This window comes from Monodon monoceros, unplaced genomic scaffold (genome assembly GCF_005190385.1).
Source record: "Monodon monoceros isolate NGI ecotype Baffin Bay Population unplaced genomic scaffold, NGI_Narwhal_1 Super_Scaffold_1, whole genome shotgun sequence".
Taxonomy (NCBI): Eukaryota; Metazoa; Chordata; class Mammalia; order Artiodactyla; family Monodontidae; genus Monodon; species Monodon monoceros.
The window spans coordinates 71365023-71388751 of record NW_021703765.1 but is presented as its reverse complement, the minus strand read 5'-3'; the positions used below and the strand labels follow the sequence as shown (position 1 = coordinate 71388751).

General features: G+C 42.4%; 3 protein-coding genes across 8 annotated transcripts in view; 2 read left to right on the top strand and 1 right to left on the bottom strand.

The window, feature by feature from the left end:
• The window catches only part of NAA25 (N(alpha)-acetyltransferase 25, NatB auxiliary subunit), a 62607-nt gene extending 55472 nt beyond the window's left edge, over positions 1-7135 (top strand). Inside the window, exon 23 of the mRNA XM_029224217.1 lies at positions 4130-7135. Within this exon, the coding sequence (XP_029080050.1) occupies positions 4130-4252 (123 nt within the window). The 3' untranslated portion in view covers positions 4253-7135. The remainder of the gene's footprint in view (positions 1-4129) is intronic.
• Positions 7136-8426: 1291 nt separating this feature from the next.
• Positions 8427-16149, bottom strand: ERP29 (endoplasmic reticulum protein 29). The gene is made up of 3 exons (XM_029224225.1): positions 15853-16149; positions 11147-11285; positions 8427-9247 (listed from the first exon to the last, which is right to left on the bottom strand). The coding sequence occupies exons 1-3, from the start codon at positions 15994-15996 to the stop codon at positions 8745-8747; spliced, it is 786 nt and encodes a 261-aa protein (XP_029080058.1). The 5' UTR covers positions 15997-16149; the 3' UTR covers positions 8427-8744.
• A 248-nt stretch (positions 16150-16397) lies between these two features.
• Positions 16398-23729, top strand: part of TMEM116 (transmembrane protein 116) — a 126244-nt gene continuing 118912 nt past the window's right edge. For 5 of the 6 annotated variants that reach the window (XM_029220425.1, XM_029220415.1, XM_029220441.1 and 2 more), the window contains exon 1: positions 16398-16493. In XM_029220425.1, the coding sequence (XP_029076258.1) occupies positions 16398-16493 (96 nt within the window). Of the gene's footprint in view, positions 16494-16958; positions 16972-23729 lie in introns of those variants that run through there. The other variant, XM_029220433.1, reaches the window with a different exon arrangement.

Here is a 23729-nt window from a genome sequence, read left to right as displayed (position 1 = left end):
TATAAATTTATTGAGCTCACTATTGTTGGGCTTAAAGCTTGTAGAAATATAATGATCAAAGACCTACTGTAGAGAGTCTGGCTGTAGAGCGATGCATACGAATTACTAAATTGGAGATACGATATAGGCATAGAAATCTGAGTGAGTCAAAAAGAGTCTCACTGGAAAGGGGACATTTGAGGATTAATAAATTTTCACCAGGCAGACAGGAATGGAGGAAAGGAATCCCAAGCAGGAGGAGGCACAGACAACAGCACAGAGGCAGGAAAGTGAATTGTGTGGTGCACCATGAGTCATTTGGCAGAGCCAGAGCCCATGGTGATTTCGGACGCAGGCAGTAGTAAGCGGCAGCTTGCATCAAGCAGCAGTGAGCAGTAGTAGGAAGCAAGATCTTAGTTCCCAGACTGGGAGTCCTAACCACTGGACCACAGGGGCCAGCAGCTAGGGCCTGGGTCCCTAGTCCTTACATGCCTTGGCAAGAAAGAATTCAGGCAAGGAGGCAGAAGGTAAAGAAAAGTAAGTTTATTGGAAAAGCAAAGTACATGCGGAAAGATGCACGGGCGAACTCAGAGAGTAGCGCCTTTGGGAAGTTTAAATCCTTTATAAGGTGTCAGTCTTCCGGGTCTTTGTCTTCTTTTTGGCCAGTTGTATTGTTTTGACCCCAGGGCTAATTTGTTTCTGGACCCTCCCCTGGGTGCGCACGCACCTCTAAGTTAAGATGGATCCCACTGCAAAGGCCTCTGGGAGGAGATGGCAGGACTTACTATGGTCTGGCATCTCCTGCCTTTTTGACGCTGTGTAGGCTTTTGCACATGCGTAGTGTTTCCCTTGCCCCAAGGATGGGAGGTGTGTGACCTCTGGATCATTTAATAGGGTTTAGTCCCATTCTGTCCCTGCCATATAAAAATGCCCAGTGTCCGGTTATTTACCCTGTTGATGGCTTTTTTTTTTTTTTTTTGCGGTACGCGGGCCTCTCACTGCTGTAGCCCCTCCCGTTGCGGAGCATAGGCTCCGGACGCGCAGGCTCAGCGGCCATGGCTCACGGGCCCACCCGCTCCACGGCATGTGGGATCTTCCCGGACCGAGGCACGAACCCGTATCCCCTGCATCCGCAGGCGGACTCTCAACCACTGCGCCACCAGGGAAGTCCCTGTTGCTGGTTTTTATATTGAGATGCGCATCTCGAAATATAGACAGGAGTCCAGTCATAAACATGTAGTCCTGGAGCCCGTTTGTCTCTTGCTTCAGGAAATGTAAATAGGCACTGGTAATGAATGTCCAGCCTGGAGCTCATCTTCTCCTCATCCTATGAGGTGTGAACAGGAGGCCAGTTGTAAATGCCTAGCCTGGAGCCCATCTATCTCCTGCCTCAGTGGTATGTGGGAAGGACTGTTGGATACAAAGGTGACAGGCATAGTAGCCCTGCTGTTGTCAAGAGGATTGAGTGGTGGTTCTTGTTGAAAGATCTATCTGCCTCCTGAAATGAGGAATAAGATTTCTCATTTTGATTATTCTAGAGGTTATCCTTAACTCTGGGCTACTTGCTAGATTTTCCAAGCCCTGGTTCTGTCTTCATCTTTTGACCTTGGGAAAGTCGCTTAACCTCTTTGGGCCTCAATTTCTTTATTTGGAAAATGGAAATCATAATAATGTTAATGCAAGCTCGCATGCCCAGTGCACAGTGAGCCCAAACAAACTGAAACATTGGAGTTTGGAGCAGAGAAAGGTTTATTGCAAGACCATGCAAGGAGACGGGTGGCTCATGCCCTAAAAGCCCAGAACTCCCTGAAGGGTTTCAGCAAAGCATTTTTAAAAGCCAGGTGAAGGAGGAGGGTCACAGGGTGTGTGATCAGATCGTGTACAGTTCTCTGATTGGCTGATGATGGGGGAACAGGGTGGTGTCACAGGGGTTAACTTTATCAGTCCTTAGGCTCCAGGAGGCCTGGGGCTTATGTGCTCATGGTCATCAAGTAGTTAACATCTTCCATTTGGTGGGGGGATTGATTTCACATCTGCAAAACAACTCAGGAAATTTGCATCAAATACTATTATCTAGGTACTTCAGAGAAGAGCTAAAGCAGAGGATATGGGGGAAGGCCTGTCCCAGGAAGGCCCCATAGTGTCCTGCTCAGATAAAATAATACCTACTTCATAGGGTTATAGTGAAGATTAAACAAAACAATAATGGCTGTATATTGCCTTATTTTGTTAAAGTCATGATACATGTAACATACTGAGCAGCACGGGCCACCAAATATTGGATCCATGTAGTGCTCAGTACTTTCTTTTGGGTTAAAAAAAAAAAAAGAAAAAAAAACAACTTCAGTTCCATTTACATTAGGTTCACTTTTTTCTTTCCTTCCTTTCTTTCTAAACTTGAAACACTATGAACAAGGCCTCTGGAGTACTACCTCTAGTCCTGGTCCCCTTTCCTCTTCCCTAGCGGTATCCACTGAAACTGGTTGTATGCCAAGACACCCCTCCCCTCCTTTTTAAAATATTTATTTATTTTGGTTGCACCAGGTCTTTGTTGCAGCATGTGGGATCTTTTAGTTGCAGCATGTGGGCTCATAGTTGTGGCATTCGAACTCTTAGTTGTGGCATGCATGTGGGATCTAGTTCCCAACTAGGGATCGAACCTGGGCCACCTGCATTGGGAGCGTGGAGTCTTATCCACTGGACCACCAGGGCAGTGTCCTCCTCCCCACCCTTTTTTAAAAATCCATCTGGTCTTAATGTAACTTTATAATGTACTCTAACATCTGTTAGTTTTTTTTAAAGTAAATTATATACACTTTATTTTATTCAGAAGCATAAACTCAACCAATGAGTTTTTCACTCAACCAATATTCAAGAGTTCTGTTCAGGCTGCTGCATCTAGATCAATCTTGTTCTTTTAAACAACTGTATAGTGTTCAAAATATGAATGTACCACATCCATTGGACATATTTTAGGTTGTTTCTGTACATTTGCTTTTACATATAGTACTGAATGAAATGTATTTGTGTACATACCTTTTTATGCACTTGTTGGGTCATAAAATGTGCTTATCTGGTTTCTTTTGGGCTTTAAAGTACTGCCAACTTCATGTAAAGCTAACCAGTTTTCAGCCAACCTTCTTTCTGTGTTTGAACACTCCATCCCCTTTATTTTTTGTGCTTTCTACCACAGGTCAAACGTGCAGCAAATATTTAACTCACATATTTGAGCAGCCTTAGGAAAACTGGTCTTTTTTAGTTGTTTGGCCTCTGGAACACGATCGTGGACTTTGTCAATATGGAGGGAGGCCTGTCAATATTGTAACTAGAAAAGATGATACTGGTAAATTTGATGCCCTTAAAAAGTGGCTGTGATAAGTCTAAATGAATAATAAATTTCTACTTCTTTTCCGATGAAACTAATAATAAGAAATCTCAATTTTTCCACTTTGTACAGCTCATAACAAAATAGTAGTGATTTTATGGCTAAAGTACTTAGTAATAATTTTCTAATTTTTTTTCTTTTTTTAAAAAAGTTTTATTTATTTATGTATGTATGTATGTATGTATGTATGTATGTATGTATGTATGGCTGTGTTGGGTCTTCATTTCTGTGCGAGGGCTTTCTCTAGAAGCGGCAAGCGGGAGCCACTCTTCATCGCGGTGCGCGGCCTCTCTTGTTGCAGAGCACAGGCTCCAGACGTGCAGGCTCAGTAGTTGTGGCTCACGGGCCCAGTTGCTCCGCGGCATGTGGGATCTTCCCAGACCAGGGCTCGAACCCGTGTCCCCTTCATTGGCAGGCAGATTCTCAGCCACTGCGCCACCAGGGAAGCCCCTAACTTTTTCTCTTGATGAAAACTAGAAATCAGAAATCTCGCTTTTCCGACTTGATATAATTTATAACAAAGGTTACTTGAAAGATTGGTAATGCTAAAGCAACAGGGGTCTCAGTGAAAAGTCACATGGAAAAATATACATCTGTGATGAGTTTAGCCATCTTTGCATTTAATGAAATTGAAAATGACCCACTCTATTCTGATGGAGCTTGCAGTGAGACCAGAGGTAGTGGTAATTTTAATTTATACCTGAGGATCTCTAATCTGGGGGGATGCTTTCTGAGCAAGACCACTAATTCTTGTTTCCTTTGTAGGAAGAGAGAAAATTTTCAAAGACTGTACAAGGGAAGGTGCAGAGCAGTTACCTGCACTCACTTCTGGAAATTGGGGAGCTGCTGAAAAAAAGACTTGAGACTACAAAGAAACTAAAAATTTAAGTTAGTGTGAACCACAAGCACTGATGACTCTACAACAGAAAATGACATCATCTTCCCAGGCAAAAGCTACATCTGATTGACCATCATTTTAATCCAGAACTTCCTCATAAAATGCATGAAGGACTTTGATCGTGAATTAATTTTTTAGGTATTAAATGTGTACAACTGATTAAATTATTGTATATAAACCAGAAGCAGGACCCTCATCTGGGTTTGACCACTTTTTATACATGTTCATATGCATATGGCAGCCACAAGAGAACCCCACTCTTCTTCCCTTCTATCACCAGAAACATCTGGTGGGGTGGGGGGAAAGCAGCAATAGAAATTAAGCATAAAGCATTGACCTCAGAGCAGCTGAATGGCCCTACCATTATAGCAGTGCATGTTTTGGTCTGGTCCTTGAGCCTTAGGAAGCAGAAAGCAGAAGAAGAGGGGGACCATGATTGGGAGCAGGCCCTCTTTCCACATTAGCAGTTTAGTTTTGAGGCTTCCTCAAATGCTTGGCTCCCACAGAACCCAAGGCAGGTACCCAAAGGACCTCAGATGAAATTTGGCATAAGCACCTGCCACTGAAGGACATCACTCCGATGCCCACAGGCTGTCGGTTTTCAGCTTAATAATCCCAATGGCCAAGACATCCCCATCCTAGCTCCTGTGAGAGTTAAATCAGAAGTAGCCTTCTGTTACCTTACAGCTGTTTGGAGGGGAAAGTAGTGCAGACCACTTATAAGCCTGCTGAGGACTAGCTTGCTGTCTTTTGTCTACTTGGGAAAGATGGGAATCACTGTTTTAAAGAAGAGAGGTGTACATAATTTATGCAGGCAAGTCTAATACCAGTGTCATTGGTTTTGTGAGCTATATATATATGTATATGCTTTTACATATATACGTATATTTTCAACCGTATATACATGTATATGTAAATGTATATACATGTATATATGCTTGAAAGTAAAGATTTAATACTCTAGTGTTTTTTAAGTGGGAGGTTTGAGAAGGAAGAAAGGAAGGAATGTATATTAATATGGATTTAACCTAGGTTTTAAGATTTAGGCTGGCAAAAGAAATGTTATCAATTGGGCTTGAGGTTCAGTTTACCTTTTTCAAACTTGAGAATTATTACCAGGATGGTGTTTACGTTGTTCATCTGGAGCTCCCCAAGACTATGGCTTCAGAGGTTGGTTTGACAGAAAAGATAAACATTGCTCTTGAAAATGTTACACATTTTATACAACTGCTTTGGTAACTTTTTTGTGTTTGAATCTGTGCCTCTGTTTTTGGTCTTTGTTACCCAAATACCGTTATAAAGTTAATAATTCTGAAAAGCAAAGAAATGAATTTGATGAGATTCAAATATCTGATGGAGGATTGGTCTTGAAGACCTTCAAGGTCCTTTCCAACTCACTTCTCCAGTGAAATGTGATACTCTTTTCTTTTAAAAGCAACCAAAAAAGAGCTTGGAAAATCTCTGTATGCAAAGCAATTGCATTTTGTCCCTATCGTTTTGACTTTCTTAGATTCACAATTTGGTAGGGTGATTAATAACTGTCTCAACTTGTAGGGAAACTTTTTTGAAAATTACTGAATTACATGGTCAAAATAAGACTTGTTGGAAATCCTAGTCTATCCAGTAATTTTAAAAAACCAGTTTTGATGTTAATTGGTAGCCACAACTGTCATACCCCATCCCAAAAGAAAAGAACTGCCTTGAACAAGATGAATTAAAAATTCTGATTGATTCTGAATTTAACTTAATAATTTCATAAAACTATGGTCTATTTAGATGGAACTTTGTGTATGGGGTTGGGGGTATGTGTATGGCATGTGTTCTTGAAATGATGTTTCTTTGAATATCCAAAAATACTATACGTAGAAACAGAAATGTTCTTTGAAACAAGTCTATTAACTGACAGTGATTGTTCTAGCATATGTGTGCTCAGTGGGCTGGCCTTGGTCCTCAGGGACAGTGTGTGACTCCAGTGGTCTACCTACCTAGTCTCTTGTCTAGGGGCATCTGGGTCCTCTACTGGTTTTAGTGACAGATAATGTTATGTTGGGGTTATGCTTCCTTTGTTACATGTTGATTTCCCTACTAAATGTAGCATTTCAATTACATCCAACCTCTTACATTTTGAGATAATTGTAAAAAGAATGAAATTATGCAGAAATGGCCAATATCTTTTATTGATCTGTTCTTTTGGAAATTGTCATGCACTATAAATTGTGTACAGTTAAAAAATATATATATATATACACATATATTCTTACATGAGTAAAAAGCACCCTCTCCAGCAATTGTATGTAATTGGTATTTGAAGAGAATTCCCAAATAACTCATTGCTGCTGCTGCTGTTTTTAGTTTGTGTGGGTTTTTTGTTTTATTTTGTTTTTGTGTGGAAAACTGATATTTAAAAAAAAGAAAAGGAAAGGAGAAAAAACACGACTACTGTTTACAGACTGAAAAATTACTGCTTTTTATACTACTGAGATCCTAAGACTCTCCAAAGCAAACATTTGGTTTAAATCATTTATCTGATGTGGATAAAAGGTAGAGAACTTTTTAGTGTTCTCCACATAATGGAAAATGTACAAATGCCTAGCTGTGTTGCCCATCAATTTTGTATATTTTCATAATTTTGTTTAAAATTGCATTATATTTTGCAATCACTATGTTCAATCTGGATTTGTCTTTCATTCTAACTTTTAATATAAAAAGGGGTTTCAATGTATCTACAGCCTTGTTATTGAAACTCTTCCTACTTTTTTGCTGTGATTTATTAATATGGGAAGTATATATTCTTCCTTCAGAATTAAGTGAAGCATAGCAAATCTATTTAAAATGGATGGGTTAATTTATTTAAACGCTTTCATCTTAAGTTGGCATTTCTGCCTGGTTCATTTTTGTTCAGATTCCTAGAAGCCACAACCTTTTAAATGGTATAAGTCATCTCAATTTTGTATTGTTATATTCCTCAGCAAGATGGTAATATTTGTGAATTTAAAATTATTCCAAGGCCACTAGTTATTTTGTTTAAAGTACCTTGCGTGCTCGCATTCATTAATTCAACATTTATGTGTTGAGCACTTATTTACTACGTGCCAGATTCCGTGTTAGGCTCTGCTGATATAATGGTAAATGAACTCTATATCCTAGTTAGTGGCTGAAGTGGGGGAAGAGACAATAAAAATAAATATTAGTTTGTAATTAAGTCCTGATTAATATGTCAGGGTATGTGATACGTGGGGTCACAAGAGGACCTCTTGAGTGGTGCCATCTGACCTGAATGATGAAGAGTCAGCCATTGAAAAGCGAATACAAGTCAAAGGCCCCAAGGCAGGAAACTGCTGAGCATGTTCCAGTGACTGTAAAAAAAAAGGCTCAAGTGCCTGGGACTTAATGAAAGGAGTGGAAAAGGGGTACAGATTGAGATAGAAGGTGGAATGGGGATTAGAGCAATCAGGATTTTGTAGCCAGGGGAAGAAATGAGATTTCTAAATTTAGTGGGAAGTTACTGGAGGATTTCAGGCAGGCGGATGACATGATTTATCCAAGGGTATATGGACCCACAGGCTGAGATCATTTATTCAGACACACACACAGCAGAAAGAGGAGCTGTTTGTTTTTCCTCCTAGTTTCCTTTCTGTCCTGTGATACTAAATGCCCTTATCTGAGCCCTGAAAAAGTTCTTGCCTGCTTCTTCAGTTATGAATTAACTCCACCCCAACATTCTCTTTTTCCTTTAACAAAAAGTAGGCACTTGGATATACCTCACTGCCGTTTTTGACTTTCCCCAAAAGGTGGGCTCAGTTTATACTTTTTCATGTTCCGTTTTTGAGATGCTGTCACTGCCTCGATGCAGACATGTGTTTCATAGTAACAAGTGGAGGCTAAGCAACCACGAGCCAAATGCTTATAAAAATTATTTGTGGGGTGCCTATAGTAGTTTATGCTTGGGGAACAGTTTTGCAACCTCCGCTTCCATATATCTTAGTAAAAGTGGGTCCCAGGTAATGTACTATTTTCCGTATGAGAAAAGCAGTTATTGGTAGTCTGTTACCCTGGTAGAGCAGAGTCCACACCACCTTAGATTAAAAAATAAATTCAAAGGAGAAAGCAGGTCATAGGCCAAAGTATAATTTGTAAAAGAAAACTGAATGGCTTCAGGTCCTTTTAACCAAAACACAGAAACTTTAATTGAATCAGAATTGTATCTATCAAAAACCTGGGCAGTACACTCTTCTTTATAGCACCAGTTCCTTCTGAGGGGGAATTTCACAAGCCATCTGAGTAAATGTACCAGCTGTACCAGACTGGTTACAGCGATGTTCCAAGCATAGTCACACCAGCATCAATATCTGGGCATACTCAGATTTCTGGTTTAGTGCCACTTTTCCTACCACTCCCTTATATCCCAGTAGGGTCTCACAGCCAGCAGGTAGCTTACCCCTCCCCACCCCACCAAACCCTTGAAAACCCTGGAGTGCCTTTTCATAGCTCCTGCTTCTCGGCCCCCTTCTTCTGGAAGGCAGTCAAAATGTTTAGGCTCTTCTGGAGCTCTTCCTTCTTCCCATCGCTCATCTTGTTCTTCTCAATCAGCTTGGTGATCCGGGTCATCTCTGAGGCTGGGAAGTCCTCACCTTGGTCTAAGATCTTTCCCATGATCTTAAGGTATTGCTCAGCCCACTTCTTCTCAGCCTCCTTCACACTTGCAAGGTTGTCCTGCCCCTGCTTCAAGAGGGCCTGGCGGGCCTCCATACCAGAGGCCCTGATGAACTCTCCAGCAAGGGTGTCATACGCAGGCAGGCAACCAGGCATACCTAGGTAAACCCCATGTCCCTTTAGCCAGCGCTGGATGGCTCCAACCTTAACTGCCCCACTATATAGGACTGGGTTCTCAAAGTCCCCATCCCGGAAGAGGTAGAAGACTGGGTAGTTCTCCTTGTCCAGCTTGTATTTCTCACTCAGCTCCATATTCAGCTTGTCACCATAATCTGTGAGTAGAAACCAGAAATGAGGAATAAAACATGAGGAAGGTATGGCAGGAGGTTGCTGTGAAGCCTATCTGAGCTGAGGGGAAGAAGAATCTCGGCTGTTTGAATTCCTCCTCTGCTACTTCCTAGCCATGTGGCATTAGTCAAATCCTTTAATCTCTCTGAACTTCATTTTCCTCATCTGAAAAAGGGGAATTCTGCATATTTATTATATGCCCACTATGTGCCAGGGACTGTTCTAAGTGCTGGGGACTTAGTTGTGATTTAGAGTGATTAAGAGTATCAAGCTCTCTGACCTCAAAGAGCTCATACTCTTCAAAAAGTGAGAAGACAGATAATAAAATGAACCAAAGTGATTAGTGCTATGACGAAAATAAAATGGTGATATGACACAGTGACTGGGTGAGAAGGCCCACTTTGGTCGGTCATGGAAGGCCTCCCTGTGAAGATGACATGAACTGAGGGACCTGAATATGTAGGAGACATATCAGACACATCAACAGCAGACACGTCAATTTGTGGGAAAAGGGTCTCAGGCAGAAAGGTCTGCAAGTGCAAAAGCTCTGAGGCAGGAATGAGCTGGGTATATTTAAGGATTACAAAGTGTAGTCTGGCTGGAGCTTAGTGAATATGTGGTAGGTAACGAACTCAGTCCCTACCACTTGAGGGCTGTTGGGAGGACCCAATGAGGGGATATGTGCACTTAACCCGGCAGAGTTAAGTGTTTAATATGTGGTAGCTGTTAGTATTTGCTATGTCTTTCCCAAAAGGCAGCAGCAGCCCCAAGGGCTACAACTGGTTTCTTACACCTGGCCAGGAAGAAATGGCCAAGACCACCTATTACTGGGTAGTAGTATAGGAAGTGTGGGGTTCCAATCCTAGTTCTGGCGCTTTATAATCTTGAGCAAGTTACTCTAAGCATCTGTTTCTTCATTTGGGGAGTCATAAAACTTCCTTCACAGAGCTGCCACAGGATGACATACATGTAAAACACTTAGCACAGTGGCCTGGCACATAAACATTTCAGAAATGTCAGCTATTGTTAATATTATTAAAGCCCCAAAGGAGTGGACTCACAGTTGAGTTAGACTTGATCAACTGCCCTGAAGAAGTGTGACAGCTACCTCTATCCAAGACCAGACTCAAGAGCTCACTAGGGAACTGTGGCATCTCAGCTGGGAGGAAGCAGAGAGGGAAGAACCTACTGCATTCCTCCTAAGAATACACACTTAGGAGGAGTTCTGAATGAGCCCCTTGCTACCCCACAGCCTGAGACAAATCATTTAAGCTCCTTGAGCTTCAGTTTTCCTCAAGTATAAAAAGGAGATAATGCATCTCGCTTCTCAGGCGAGGTTCAAGTGAAGATTAAAAATGCAATGTCTGTGTACATCTTTACAGACTGAAAAACCACTAAATGTTGGCAACTATGTATTAAAGTTGTCCCTATCATTCAGAGCTACCCTTGGTTTAGTGGCAGCTCTGGTGGATTTGAGCTAAAGCCCAAACCCAATAGTTTTGGTACAAAAGAGCCGAAATGAAGATGGAAAAACTGACTACGCTGTCCCCTGGGAGGCAAGGCACCCCCTCTGACTACAGTCCCCTGCAAGGAGAGCTCCAAGCTCTCACAATAAGTTTGATGTCAGTGTGGGTGAAGGGTGAAGGATGGTGAATTCCCTCCCCTCAGGCACCTGCAAGGCTGAGCTGAGGTTCTGTGGTCACAGAATCTGCTCAAGCTAAGCTTACTGTGGGTACCAGACTCCTTGAGAGGACATGACCCCATTTATACTCCTCGTGTGTGGCTCAGACAGAAAGGCACTGGGTATTCCCCCTATAAGTAGGGAAATAATTCCTAGTTTCCTCCCTCTCTGCCCTCTTCAGTCATCCCAGACTTATCCATACCTGAGATCCCCACCTCTGCCACCAAGAGATCATCGCTGGAAGCCGAGTTTTCAGCCAGACGCTTGAACTCATCCTGCTTCTCACCGTACGGGTACTGGGTGTCAAACTTCACCAAGACGAACTTGCTTTTGGGAATGACCTGAGGGCATACACAGCTGAGCAAGTGGGGGTTCCCAAGGACCTCTGGGGCTAATTCCCTTTCCCAAGGGACCCCTGTTTAAGAAACAGAGTGGAAAACAAGCCCACAAGGGAGACAAGCTCTCATATACTAACCTTCATTCATTCATTCACCCATTGATTCACTTAACAATTTGACGGTGTCTACTACTGAGTACCCCATTAAGTAGTTGCTCACACTAATCAAACTGTCTGGAACAAACAATGCTACAGATGTACTAAGGCCTTCTCCTCCAGTGGCCCTTTTGGTAAGGCTAAGGAAACGCATCCTTAGCCACTTTACGTTGGCCCCTGTCGTGCCCATCATCCCAGGGGCCTTTCTCTGGCAATGAACCAGAAATCTGACCCAAACCAAACAACCGTCTATAAAGGAGTTGGCACCACGGAGGATGCTCTGGCTAGGGAGTCCAGAGTTTGCACTCTGCAATTTCAGGGCTCATAGGAAGTTGCTGAGAGGCCAGGCTTGGGACAATGTCCCCTCCCTAAACTACAGTTTCCTTGAAGTTAGATCTCTAAGACCTAAACTGTCACGGTCCAGACTTCTATTTCAATTATGGTAAAATTGACATCACAGGGATTTATTACATTAACTGTGTTGCACAACCATCACTAACATCTAGTTACAGAACATTTTCATCACCCGAAAAGGAACCACGTATCCATTAAGCAGTCATTCCCCAATCCTCCTTCCCCCAGCCCCCGGCAACCACTAATCTGCTTTCTGTCTGTATGGATTTGTCTATTCTGATGGACTCATACAATAAGTGACCTTTTGTGTCTAGTTTCTTTCACTTAGCATAATGTTTTCAAGATTCATTCATGTTGTAGCATGCATCAGTATTTCATTCCTTTTTATGGCCAAATATTCCATTGTATGGATATATCATACTTTGTTTACCCATTCACCAGTAGGTGGACATTTGGGTTGTTTCCACCTTTTGGTTATTTGTGAATAGTGCTGTTATAAACATTTGTGTACAAGTTTTTGTTTGAACACCTGTTTTCATCTCTTCTGGGAATATATCTAGGAGTGGAGCTGCAGGGTCATATAGCAATTCTATATTTAACTTATTGAGGAATTCTAAAACTTCATTTTGATGGTTTCACCCAATGCATAGATTTTCAGTTGCTCTACTCTTTTTTTTTTGCAGTACGTGGGCCTCTCACTGTCGCGGTTTCTCCCGATGCGGAGCACAGGCTCCGGACGCGCAGGCTCAGCGACCATGGCTCACGGGCCCAGCCGCTCTGCGGCATGTGGGATATTCCCGGACCAGGGCATGAACCCGTGTCCCCTGCATCGGCAGGCGGGCTCTCAACCACTGCGCCACCAGGGAAGCCCCTAATGCATGTATTTTATCTAATAAGCTGCCTCTGGTTGGTAGTACTGCCTCCCCTCCTCCTACAACTTTCAATTTTTCTAATCAAAGTCATCACTACAGGTTAATTTTTCATCACAGGCAATCCCTGCCATAATTAAGTCAAGCTGACATCAGTCCAGTTTTTGTTAGTCCTTGTTTCTTACTGTGGGTTGCTGTCCATTTCGTTTTAGGTTTTAAAAAATATTTAACAGTACCAGAGGACACAAGGGAAGAGGGAGAAGGGACCAGAACATGTAATCCTTAAGTGGTCACTGACCCCAAAAATTCTGAGTTCTGGAGTCTAAGAGCAGGGAAGACTTAAAAATATAAATCAGATCACATCCCTCTGGCCCATTTGGCCTTATTTCAGTTCAACACACCAAACATTCCTACTCAGGGCCTTTTCATTTGCTGTCTCTGCTGGCTAGAGTGCCCTTTCCCTGGTTCTTTCCATGGTTGTCAAAGCTCAGTTCAAATGTCGTCTCCTAACGGAGAGGCCTCCCCCACTCATACCATCTAATTCTGCTTCATTTCCATCATATTCTAGCAGGCTACTGCCCTCGACTTTCTTCACTGCATTAACCACTCTCTGAAATCCTTATCTGCTTATTGTCGGTCCTCTCCACTAAAATATAATTTATGAGAATAAGGACCGTCTCTGACCTGTTTTCTGCTGTATTATCCCTAGTGCCCAACAGTGCCCTGGCATGTGGCAGATGCTCTGAAAATATCTGAAAAATGAACAAAACCAGGGCAGGCTTTGATAGCAGATGCTACATGTCCAGGGAGAAAATTTTATAAAAGAACACATGAAAACCTAACTTCAAGGGGCCTACATTTATATTATGGAATAATATTAATAATCATACAGTGGTGTAACACTGAAATAGAATTGAGAGGCCTTCATCTTTTATTTTCACCATTCTTAGCCATCAGCAGAATGGTTTTGAATGGCAAACATTTGCACAGCTAATTTTTTCTTGTTCTTTTACTCAACCTGTACCTCTTAACTGCTTTAGAAATCTCTCTCGGGACTTTCCTGGTGATCCACTGGTTAAGACTCCGTGCTTCCAATGTAGCGGGCACGGGTTCAATCCCTGGTCAGGGAACTAAGATCCCACATGTGGCACAGCGCAGCCAAAAAAAAAAGAGAAAGAAATAGAAGTCTCTCCTTTCTTCATCCTTGAGGAATCAGCTCCACCATAAACTACATTTAGTTGACTTGCTTCTTCAATGTATAGATGAATTAATTATTCATTCATTCATTCAATAAAAAGGTAGTGAGGACCTAACATGTGTGCCAGGCACTGTTCTAAGTGAACACAGCAGTAAAGAAAACAGACAGGGTTTCTCATTTTTAGTGATGGTAAAGGGCAAGAAACAAAAAAAGACACTGGAAATCTCTGAAAGGCAAAGCACGGAACAAGTCTCCTGGATATGGTAACCCTAGGAAGCTCCCCTTTTGTTCAATAGTGAAGGAAGAGAGTGAGATTTAGAAAGGGACTGGAGAAAACATTTGTTCATTCATTCGACAAATTATTATTGAGCATCTTCTATGTAACAGGTAACCACCTAGGTTGTGCAGACGATCAGTGAACAAGATACACAAGGTAGTTCTTCACACGCATATAACATCCTAGTGTGGGACACAATACACTAGACAAGAAAAATAAATCAGTGATGAGTGCTCTACAGAGAAATCAAACAGGGTAATGTGACTGGCACTTTAGACTGGGGGAGGGGTAAATCTGAGAAGGTAACATTTAACCCAAGCCTAAACAACGAGGAGCAACCAGCCTTTCAAAGATTGGGCAAAGAATGTTCTAGTCACAAAGAACTGCCAGTACAAAGGGCCTAAAGGCAGTACTGAGCTAGTAACAGCCAAAGGACAGAGGGCACGAAGAGGAGAATGATTAGGAGATGAGAGGAGAGGGAAGCAAGGGTCAGATCATGTAGGTCTTAGGCTACTGGACTGAGAGGCTCCAGAGTGAAAACAGGGAGACTAGTGAGGAGGCTATATAACCATAGCCTAGACTAGGGTGGTAGCTGTAAAGATGGAAGCACACCAATTGATTAGGAAATACTACTACTGTTACAGTGCAGTTTCCCTCTAAGTCACATGTGGTCTGTGATGTTACCCCATATCCATGTTGGGTGGTAGGGGTGTCACTTTGCCAGGAAAGCCCCCTAAAGCAAAGGGTGCTGTGGGGTGTGTGCCTGACAACCAGCAAAGTTTTAAATTCTTGAAACTTTGCATTCAATGAGCCACAGGTGCCAACTCCACAAGGAACCCTTTTGAAAATACGAAGAGTTAAACCACTTGAGATAGATTTAGAGATTTAGAGCTCCACTTCTTCGTTTCACTTCTTGGTTCACTTCCCAGCAGTGGGTACAAATTAAGAAAATAAATTAATAAATCTCAACACTTAGCTTGCCCATCTCATAGGCGAAGTTAAAAAGGTGCCAGTGGGTGTAAAATTAAGGGATTGGGACTGCATTCAGCCTTCAATATTTCCAACGTCCATTTACCGAGACCAAGACCCCAATTCTGTAAATATGAAGGCGGGGGTAGAGGCGAATCCTTCCTTCCATGTCTCGACCCGATTTGATTTGTCACCAGGCCCAAGACACTCACTGTAGGGTGGTTGAACCGAAGCTTATTTTTAACCCTAGCACTTTTTAAGGAGACGCAGAATATCTGGACAGTGGCTGCAATCCAAGCCAAGCCAAAGGGAGAGAGACGCTGAAACGCTGGCTAACGAGCCGCGTTTCCAACCTTGCCCCACCACAGACGGGTGGCGTCCGCCTAGTACCGCCCTCCGAGTCTCCTACTTGGTATTTGAGGATTGGATCTCGCCCGGCACCGCCCTCTTCCCATATGCGACGGGAAGAGGCACCCGGCTCCCTCGGCTGCACCTCTGCAGTTCTCTTGCAAAAGAGGAAGCAAGTGCAAATACTGCAAAGGTGCGCGAGGACCCTGGAACACGTATGCTCCATGGTCATGATACGGCCTCGGCCCAGATTCCACCAGTCCTACAGGACGGTGGGAAGTCACGGGATTGTCGCTACAGACCACCTCCTGCCAGCTCTCTGTCCCCTGTGTCCCCCACGGGTGCGCGCTCCCCTGGGCAGTCTGGCTGCACCTGTGCGCGATGTCCCCCGCCCCGTTACCTTGTAGAAAGTGATTGTATCCAGGGGAAGGGCGCCCTTGGTGTGCAGGCCGCTGCCGCCTTGCGGAGCAGAGAGGAACAGGAGGAACAGGAGAAGGGGAAACAATTGGGAGAGAGAAGCGGCGCGGGTAACGGCAGCAGCCATAACGCAGGATTCTGGCAGTAAGAGATAGGAAGGCTGTAGTGGAGCAAGCGCGGAGCCGGGAGTCACGTGGCTAGGAAGGCGGGCACGGGTGCGCTCACGTGTACAGCCAGGCCGGCGTGGCGAGAGGGAGGAGCCACGTGAGGGGCGGGGAAATGGAGCTGCCGCGCGTGCGCACTCGGCGAAGCCCCAGCAGGCCTAGGGAGAGCGGGCCTGGCCGCGTGGCAGTGTGGGGGTTGGACGGCAGTGCCGGGGAGGCTGGGGGAGGGGAGGAAGAAGAGGAGGAAGGAGAGACTGCCGCGCACGCGCACTCAGCGAGGCTTGCTACCAGCCTGCTCTTTTCCCGTCCTTCTCCGCGTGAGCCGCGGCGTGAAGCGCGTGTTCGGCGTCCTTGCAGCTCTTCGATGGCTATCCTCTTTTTCGAAGATGACGAGGCCAGCCGTCATTTCTTCCTGCCTTTGGTCCGTCAGGCAGTCGGTTGGGACCTGTTGCTACCTTCGGTTAGTCTGTCAGTCTGACTGTGCTACTACCCCTCAGTCATACTCCTCTCCCTCCCTTAGCCACGACCCGAGTTGGTAAGTGAGACTCAGCTATTCGTCAGTATGGCAGTCAGGGCCACTCCTGCCGCTTCCCAGTCCGTTATGAGACCTACTCTGTGGTGAGTGCCTCACCAGGGAGGCTCCAGGCTCCTATAAAAACAGGCTTCCCTGAAAGCTGAGTACCCGTCGAGCTGTGTCCTGGGCTCTCTGAAGATTTTTTTTTTTTTTTTTTTTTTTTTTTTGCAGTACGCGGGCCTCTCACCGCCGCGGCCTCTCCCGCCGCGGAGCACAGGCTCCGGACGCTCAGGCCCAGCGGCCATAGCTCACGGGCCCAGCCGTCCCGCGGCACGTGGGATCCTCCCGGATCGGGGCACGAACCCGCGTCCCCTGTATCGGCAGGCAGACTCCCAACCGCTGCGCCACCAGGGAAGCCCTGAAGGTATATTTTTTTAAAATCCTAGTAATTCTCTTCAACAGGTGCTTGTTCAGGATAGTTTACACCAGATCCTGGTTTTTGCCTGCGGTAATACAGTATCAAGAGGAAAGAGATAGCAGTGTACTGAACAAACTCAGTGGTGGAAGGAGACGTGGGAATAGCAATATAACCATTACAGTGTAATCGGTAGAAAATAAGACTATATTACAGTCTCGTGAAAGCACAAATGGAGATTCAGTCAGCCCTGCTCAGGAATGTCACGGAAAGTTATAGACGAGAGATGACTTTTGAACTGGATCTTGAAAGAAGAGAAGGTGTTTGCAGGGCAAACACCAAAGGATATTTCTAGCAAGGGGGAAAGCATGATGAATCTGTAAAGGTAAATGGGCACGTTGTAAAGGGTCTTATCAAGCTAAAGGGTTTGGAGCCACCAGAGGCTTTAGCTAGGAGAGTGACGTTAGATTTGCTGTCACTCGGGAATAAAGGGGATGCATTGGAATGGAGAAAGCTGAGGTCAGGGAGGTTCACTGCAATAGTCTTGGTGGGAGAGATTAAGGTCCTGTAATAGGACCTAATAAAAAGATGAAAAGGTGAGGTTGGAATTGAGAAACTTTTATACGGTAGAATTCACAAGACTTGAACAAATGGATATGCTGGTAAGAGAATAAATTATATAATGCATTATAAGGGGCTTAGCACCAAGTTAACCATTGCATGTGTCCAATAAATGTGTGTGTAGGTATGTATGTATGTATAAAGTAGTCATCAAAGATAATAGCCAATCTTGGGCAGCCAGTTTAGATAGAAATTTTGAGAGAGTCCAGTGTGTGTGTGTGTTGGGAAGGTTCAGAAAAATTTATTTTGAGTTTGCCCTAATAAATTATTAAAGAAAATGCACCACATAGACAAATGAATAGAAGTTAGAAGAAGGGATAATTACTGTGAGCTAAGGTGGTTAAAGAAAGCTTCATGTAGGAGGTGGAAACGGAGAACATTTTAGGTGGAGAACAAGTGAAAAAAGAGCAGAAGTGGAAAAGAGCATGATGTTTTGGGGAATGACCGGCTTGCTTGAGGGAGTTCTCAAAACAGTAGATAGTAAGACAGTTTTAAGCCCAGGTAGGGGAGAATCTTGAAAATCAAATTAGGAAATTGCTATTTTGTCCTGTAGTCAATAAGGAGCTATTATCCACTTCTGAGTATATAAATGCATTGAGCACATCTACAGTAGTTACTATGATTGATCAGGAGTGACTTTTTAGTCATGATTAGTTTAGAAGTAGGTTTTGAGAAAAGTGCAAGAAGTGGATTGGTTGGAGAGGGAAGGGAAATATTGGTACTTTTGTTATGAATTGCAAAAGTGCAGTAATTGTCTTAATGCTGCCTTTTAAGAGTGCCCTGGTCCCAGTCAGTTACCTCATGGTATAATTAGATTCTTGGCTTCAGGACCTTGACAACAACAATCTACACAAATAAGCCAAGTAAAACTCTCCATATTTAGGAAGTCATAAAATCCCACAGTTGACTCTGTTGTGGAAAATCAAAAGTCTCACCTGGGTGAGGTAGGAAGGAGGAGGTGGCAAGGTATGTTACTTGAATGTGCATATGACTCAATGTAGCAGCTGGAGTAAGGGAGAAGGAAAATGGCATGGTCTGCTAAGACAACTAATACATAAATTCTCCCATCTTTTTTTCTAACATCATCAAGCTGGTGAGCCCCCAGTCGCACTGACATCTTTTATTTCTCATATACACAAGGCATGTTCCTGCCTCAGAGCCTTTGTGCTGGCTTTCTCCCTCTAGAACACTTTTCTTCAAGATATTCATATGGCCGGCTCCTTCATTTCCTTCAAGTCTTTGACCCAGTGTCAGCTTCCTAAGATCTACCCTGACCATACTTAAAAAAAAATCACTCCTCCCTGATACCTTCCTGCTTTCCATCTCCCTTCTCTCTGTTATTATTTTCTCCATAGCACGCTTCAGCTTAACATACTGTATAATTTGTTTATTTTCTTTTTAAAAATTAATTAATTAATTTGGCTGCATTGGGTCTTAGTTGTGGCACACGGGATCTTTCGTGGTGGTATGTGGGTTCTTCGTTGCGGCGTGCGGGCTTCTCTCTAGTTGTGGGCTGTGGGCTCCAGGGCATGCGGGTCAGTAGTTTTGGCACATGGGCTCTCTAGTTGTGGTGCACGGGCTCCAGAGCGCATGGGCTTAGTTGCCCCACGGCATGTGGGATCTTAGTTCCCCGACCAGGGATTGAACCTGCGTCTCCTGCATTGGAAGGCGGATTCTTAACCACTGGACCACTTAAGGAAGTCCCTGCTTATTTTTCTAAGTATCTGTTTCCCGTGAGGGATGGGTTTGTTTTTGTTTTTATTTTTGTTTTGTCTTTTTGGTTCACTGTTACATCCCCAGCACCTAGAACAGTGTCTGGCACATGGTAGATGCTCAGTACATTCTTGTGCAGTGAATAAATGAATCAAGTCAGTGAAAGAGGAACTATTCCATAGCTGTCTCTCAAAATTCCCTTGGTCCTTTCTGCATTCCCTTCTTAGATCACATATTGTACTTTGGAGCTATCCCATCCCTTAGAGCTAATTGCTTTTCCCCTGCAAGGTTTTGGTGATATTAACACTAGTTTTTTTGACATAGATGTCTTAATGAACACTTAAAGCAGACTTCACATTAAAAAATTGTTATAGAAGGAAAATTTACTCCACAGTATGATTTTCTCCAAGCCCCATCCTCCTTTAAGAAGCTTTCAATATTTTTTAATAGCAGGATTGTTCACATCATACCAATTAAAAAATATATTTTATTTATTTATTTGGCTGCATTGGGTCTCAGTTGTGGCACGTGGGGTCTTTTGTTGCAGCATGCGGGCCCTTCATCGCCGCCTGTGGGCTTCTCTCTAGTTCCGGCGTGTGGGCTTCAGAGCGCTCAGGCTCTCTGGTTGTGGCGTGCGGGCTCTAGAGCACGCGGGCTCAGTAGTTGCGGTGAGCGGGCTTAGTTGCCCCATGGCATGTGGGATCTTAGTTCCCCAAGCACAGATTGAACTTGTGTCCCCTGCATTGGAAGGCAGATTCTTAACCACTGGACCACCAGGGAAGTCCCAAGAAGCTTTCAGTGTTTAATAACTATTTACTGAACATATTTTACACACCACACACTCTTCTGGAGGCAAGGGTTACACTGGTGAACAAAATAGATGTGCTCCCTGCAGTCCTAGAGGAGAGACCAACATTAAATAAGTATACAAATAAATATATAATTACAAATTGTGATGATTTCTAAGAAAGAAAAGTTGAGGGCTTGTGAAAGAATATGATAGGGGGAATAAATTTGCATTGAGGTGCATGGAAAACCTCTACAAACAATTATATTTGAGCTGATATAAGACCTAAAGCATGAATGGGATTCAGCTCTCAAGGAACTTACCCTTGATTGATGAAACAAACATTAAATAATTATATAAATAAATTTAAATTACACATTACTATGTGTTAGGAAGCATTTTAGGAAAAAAACCTAGTATGTGCAAAGGTTCTAGAATGAGAAAGAGGGAATTCCCTGGCGGTCCAGTGGTTAGGACTCTGTGGTTCCACTGCTGGGGGCCTGGATTTGATCTGTAGTGGGGGAACTAAGATTCCCCAAGCTGCATGGTGTGACCAATAAAATAATACAGAATGAAAAAGAGCTTGAAATATTTGAGGAACAAAAAGAATTCCATCCTGGAATCTGTCTTTTAGTAATAAAAACATCAGCAAAGAAGGAGACTATATATGCGGGGATGTAGGGATGTTTACCACAGAATTGTTTGCAGAACGAAAAATAAATAAAGGAAATTAAAAACAAAACCTGAAAAAAGCCTACATGTCCAACACGAGAGGAATTGTTGGATAAATTATCTTATGTGGAATACTATACAGCTATCAAAATTGATTAGAACTATTTATATTAAAGTGGAGAGATATCCATGAAATAACAGGTGAGAGCAGTAATGTATACAGAAGTATATGATCCCATTTTAAAAAACCTACCATACCACTGCAACAACCTCTGTATATGTGTGTGTGTGTGTGTGTGTATAGAAGCATATATATATATATATATATATATATATATTTGGATATGTTTTAATGAGAATAGAGAATGATGTAGAGAAATATACCAGGCTTTTTGCATTGGTTACAGTTCAGGGGAGTGGAGAGAAAGAAAATAAGGCTCTAATAAAAGGAAAAAAGGTTATGGAATAATGTTGAGCAAAAATGTAGAATATAAAATACTAGCTATAGAATTACTACAAACATGTAAAAATCGAATATGCATAAGGACAAAGACTTAAAGTAACAAAAATAAAACTCATTTTGACTAGATGAGATTGCAGCAAACTTTTTACTTTAGATTTCTCTTATTTCAATATTGTTTTTTCAATAAAGTAACATTAAAAAAATGCATAGAGATTTTAACATCCAGGGATCAGACCATTTCAGCAAAGATGTTTTTCTTTCTTCTTTTGTCCCATGTTCAATTCATGTTGTTTTGTCTTATCTTATGCACTGTCATAAGCCACCTGAAATACTATCTAGGTCAAAGTGGGATGTAAATAAGTAAATAAAAATAACCTAATTCTTGCCAGTCTCTTCCCTTTTTAATCTATCCTGCACACTGCCAACATGTTACTCATGATAGTATCATGTAAAAGGATAATAATAATACTTGCTTCATAGGATTGTGAATGGATTAAATTAATGTATAGGAAGCATTTAGAACAGGGCCTGGCATATACTACATACTCACTAAGGACGAGTTATATGGTAATTATGTCATGTCATTTATTTGCTCAGAAGTTTATAATGGCACCTCTGCAGGATAAAATTCAAATGCAAGAGCCTCTACAATCTAGTTGTAAATAAAAATGCCACTTATAATATTACATGTAGGACTTTCCTGGTGGCACAGTGGTTAAGAACCTGCCTGCCAATGCAGTGGACATGGGTCAAGCCGTGGTCCAGGAAGATCCCAGGATCTTCCCAGGATCTTAGCTGCCGCGGAGCAGCTAAGCCCATGTGCCACTACTGAGCCTGTGCTCTAGAGCCTGTGAGCCACAACTACTGAGCCCACATGCCACAACTACTGAAGCCCACGGGCCTAGAGCCTGTGGTCTGCCACAAAAGGAGCCACCACAATGAGAAGCCTGCGCACCGCAACGAAGAGTAGCCCCCGCTCGCCACAACTAGAGGAGGCCTGTGCACAGAAACGAAGACCCAATGCATAAATAAATAAATAAATAAATAAATTTACATGTAGCTACTGAGCTCTTGAAATGTGGCTAACCGGAATTGAGACATAAGTGTAAAATACACCCTGAATTACAAAGTACAAAATTAAGAAAGTGAAATATTGCAGTGATTTTTATATTGATTATATGTTGAAATGACAAAATTTTAAATATTTGGGTTAATAAAATATATTATTAAAATTAATTTTACCTGTTTCTTTTTACTTTTTTAAAAGTTTTTTAGAAACTTTTAAGTTACATATATGGCTCACATTACATATTTATTGGATAGAATGACTCTAGATTTTTAAAGTAAAATGTTGCTAACTTTTTCTTTTCTAAAAAAATTTTGCTCTCTTCTTATTGAAGTATAGTTGATTTACAATGTTGTGTTAGTTTCAGGTGTACAACAAAGTGATTCTTTTTCAGATTCTTTCCCATTATAGATTATTACAGGATATTAAATATAGTTCCCTGTGCTATACAGTAGGACCTTGTTGTTTACCTGTTTTATATATAGTAGTGTATATATGTTAATCCCAAACTCCTAATTTATCCCTCTCCCCTCTCTCTACTTTGGTAACCATAAATTTGTTTTCTATGCCTGTGTAATTCTGTTTCGTAAATAAGTTCATTTGTATCTTTTTTTTTTTTTTTTGGCTGCACGTCACGTCATGTGGGATCTTAGTCCCCAACCAGGGATTAAACCCATGCCCCCTGCAGTGGATGCATGGAGTCTTAACCACTGGACCACCAGGGAAGTCCCTGTATCATTTTTTGAGATTTCATATATAAGTGGTATCATATATTTGTCTTTGTCTGACTTCACTTAGTGTGATAGTCTCTAGGTCCATCTGTGTTGCTGCAAATGGCATTATTTCATTCTTTTTTACGGCTAATACTCCATTGTATACATATACCACATCTTCTTTATCCATTCATCCCTTGATGAACATTTAGGTTGCTTCCATGTCTTGACTATTGTAAACAGCACTGCTATGAACATTGTGGTACATGTATCTTTTCGAATTAGAGTTTTCTCTGGATATGTGTCCAGGAGTGGAATTCCTAGATCATATGGTAACTCTAGTTTTAGTTTTTTAAGGAACCTCCATACTGTTCCCCATAGTGGCTGCACCAATTTACATTCCCACCAACAGTGTAGGAAGATTCCTTTTCCTCCACACTGTCTCCAGCATTTGTAGTATCTAGTCTTACATTTAGGTCTTTAATCCATCTTGAATTTACTTTTGTGTATGGTGTTAGAGAATGTTCTAATTTCATTGATTTACATGTAGCTGTCCAGTTTATCTAGTCTTACATTTAGGTCTTTAATCCATTTTGAATTTACTTTTGTGTATGGTGTTAGAGAATGTTCTAATTTCATTGATTTACATGTAGCTGTCCAGTTTTCCCAACAGCACTTATTGAAGAAACTGTCTTTTCTCCATTGTATATTCTTGCCTCCTTTGTCATAGAT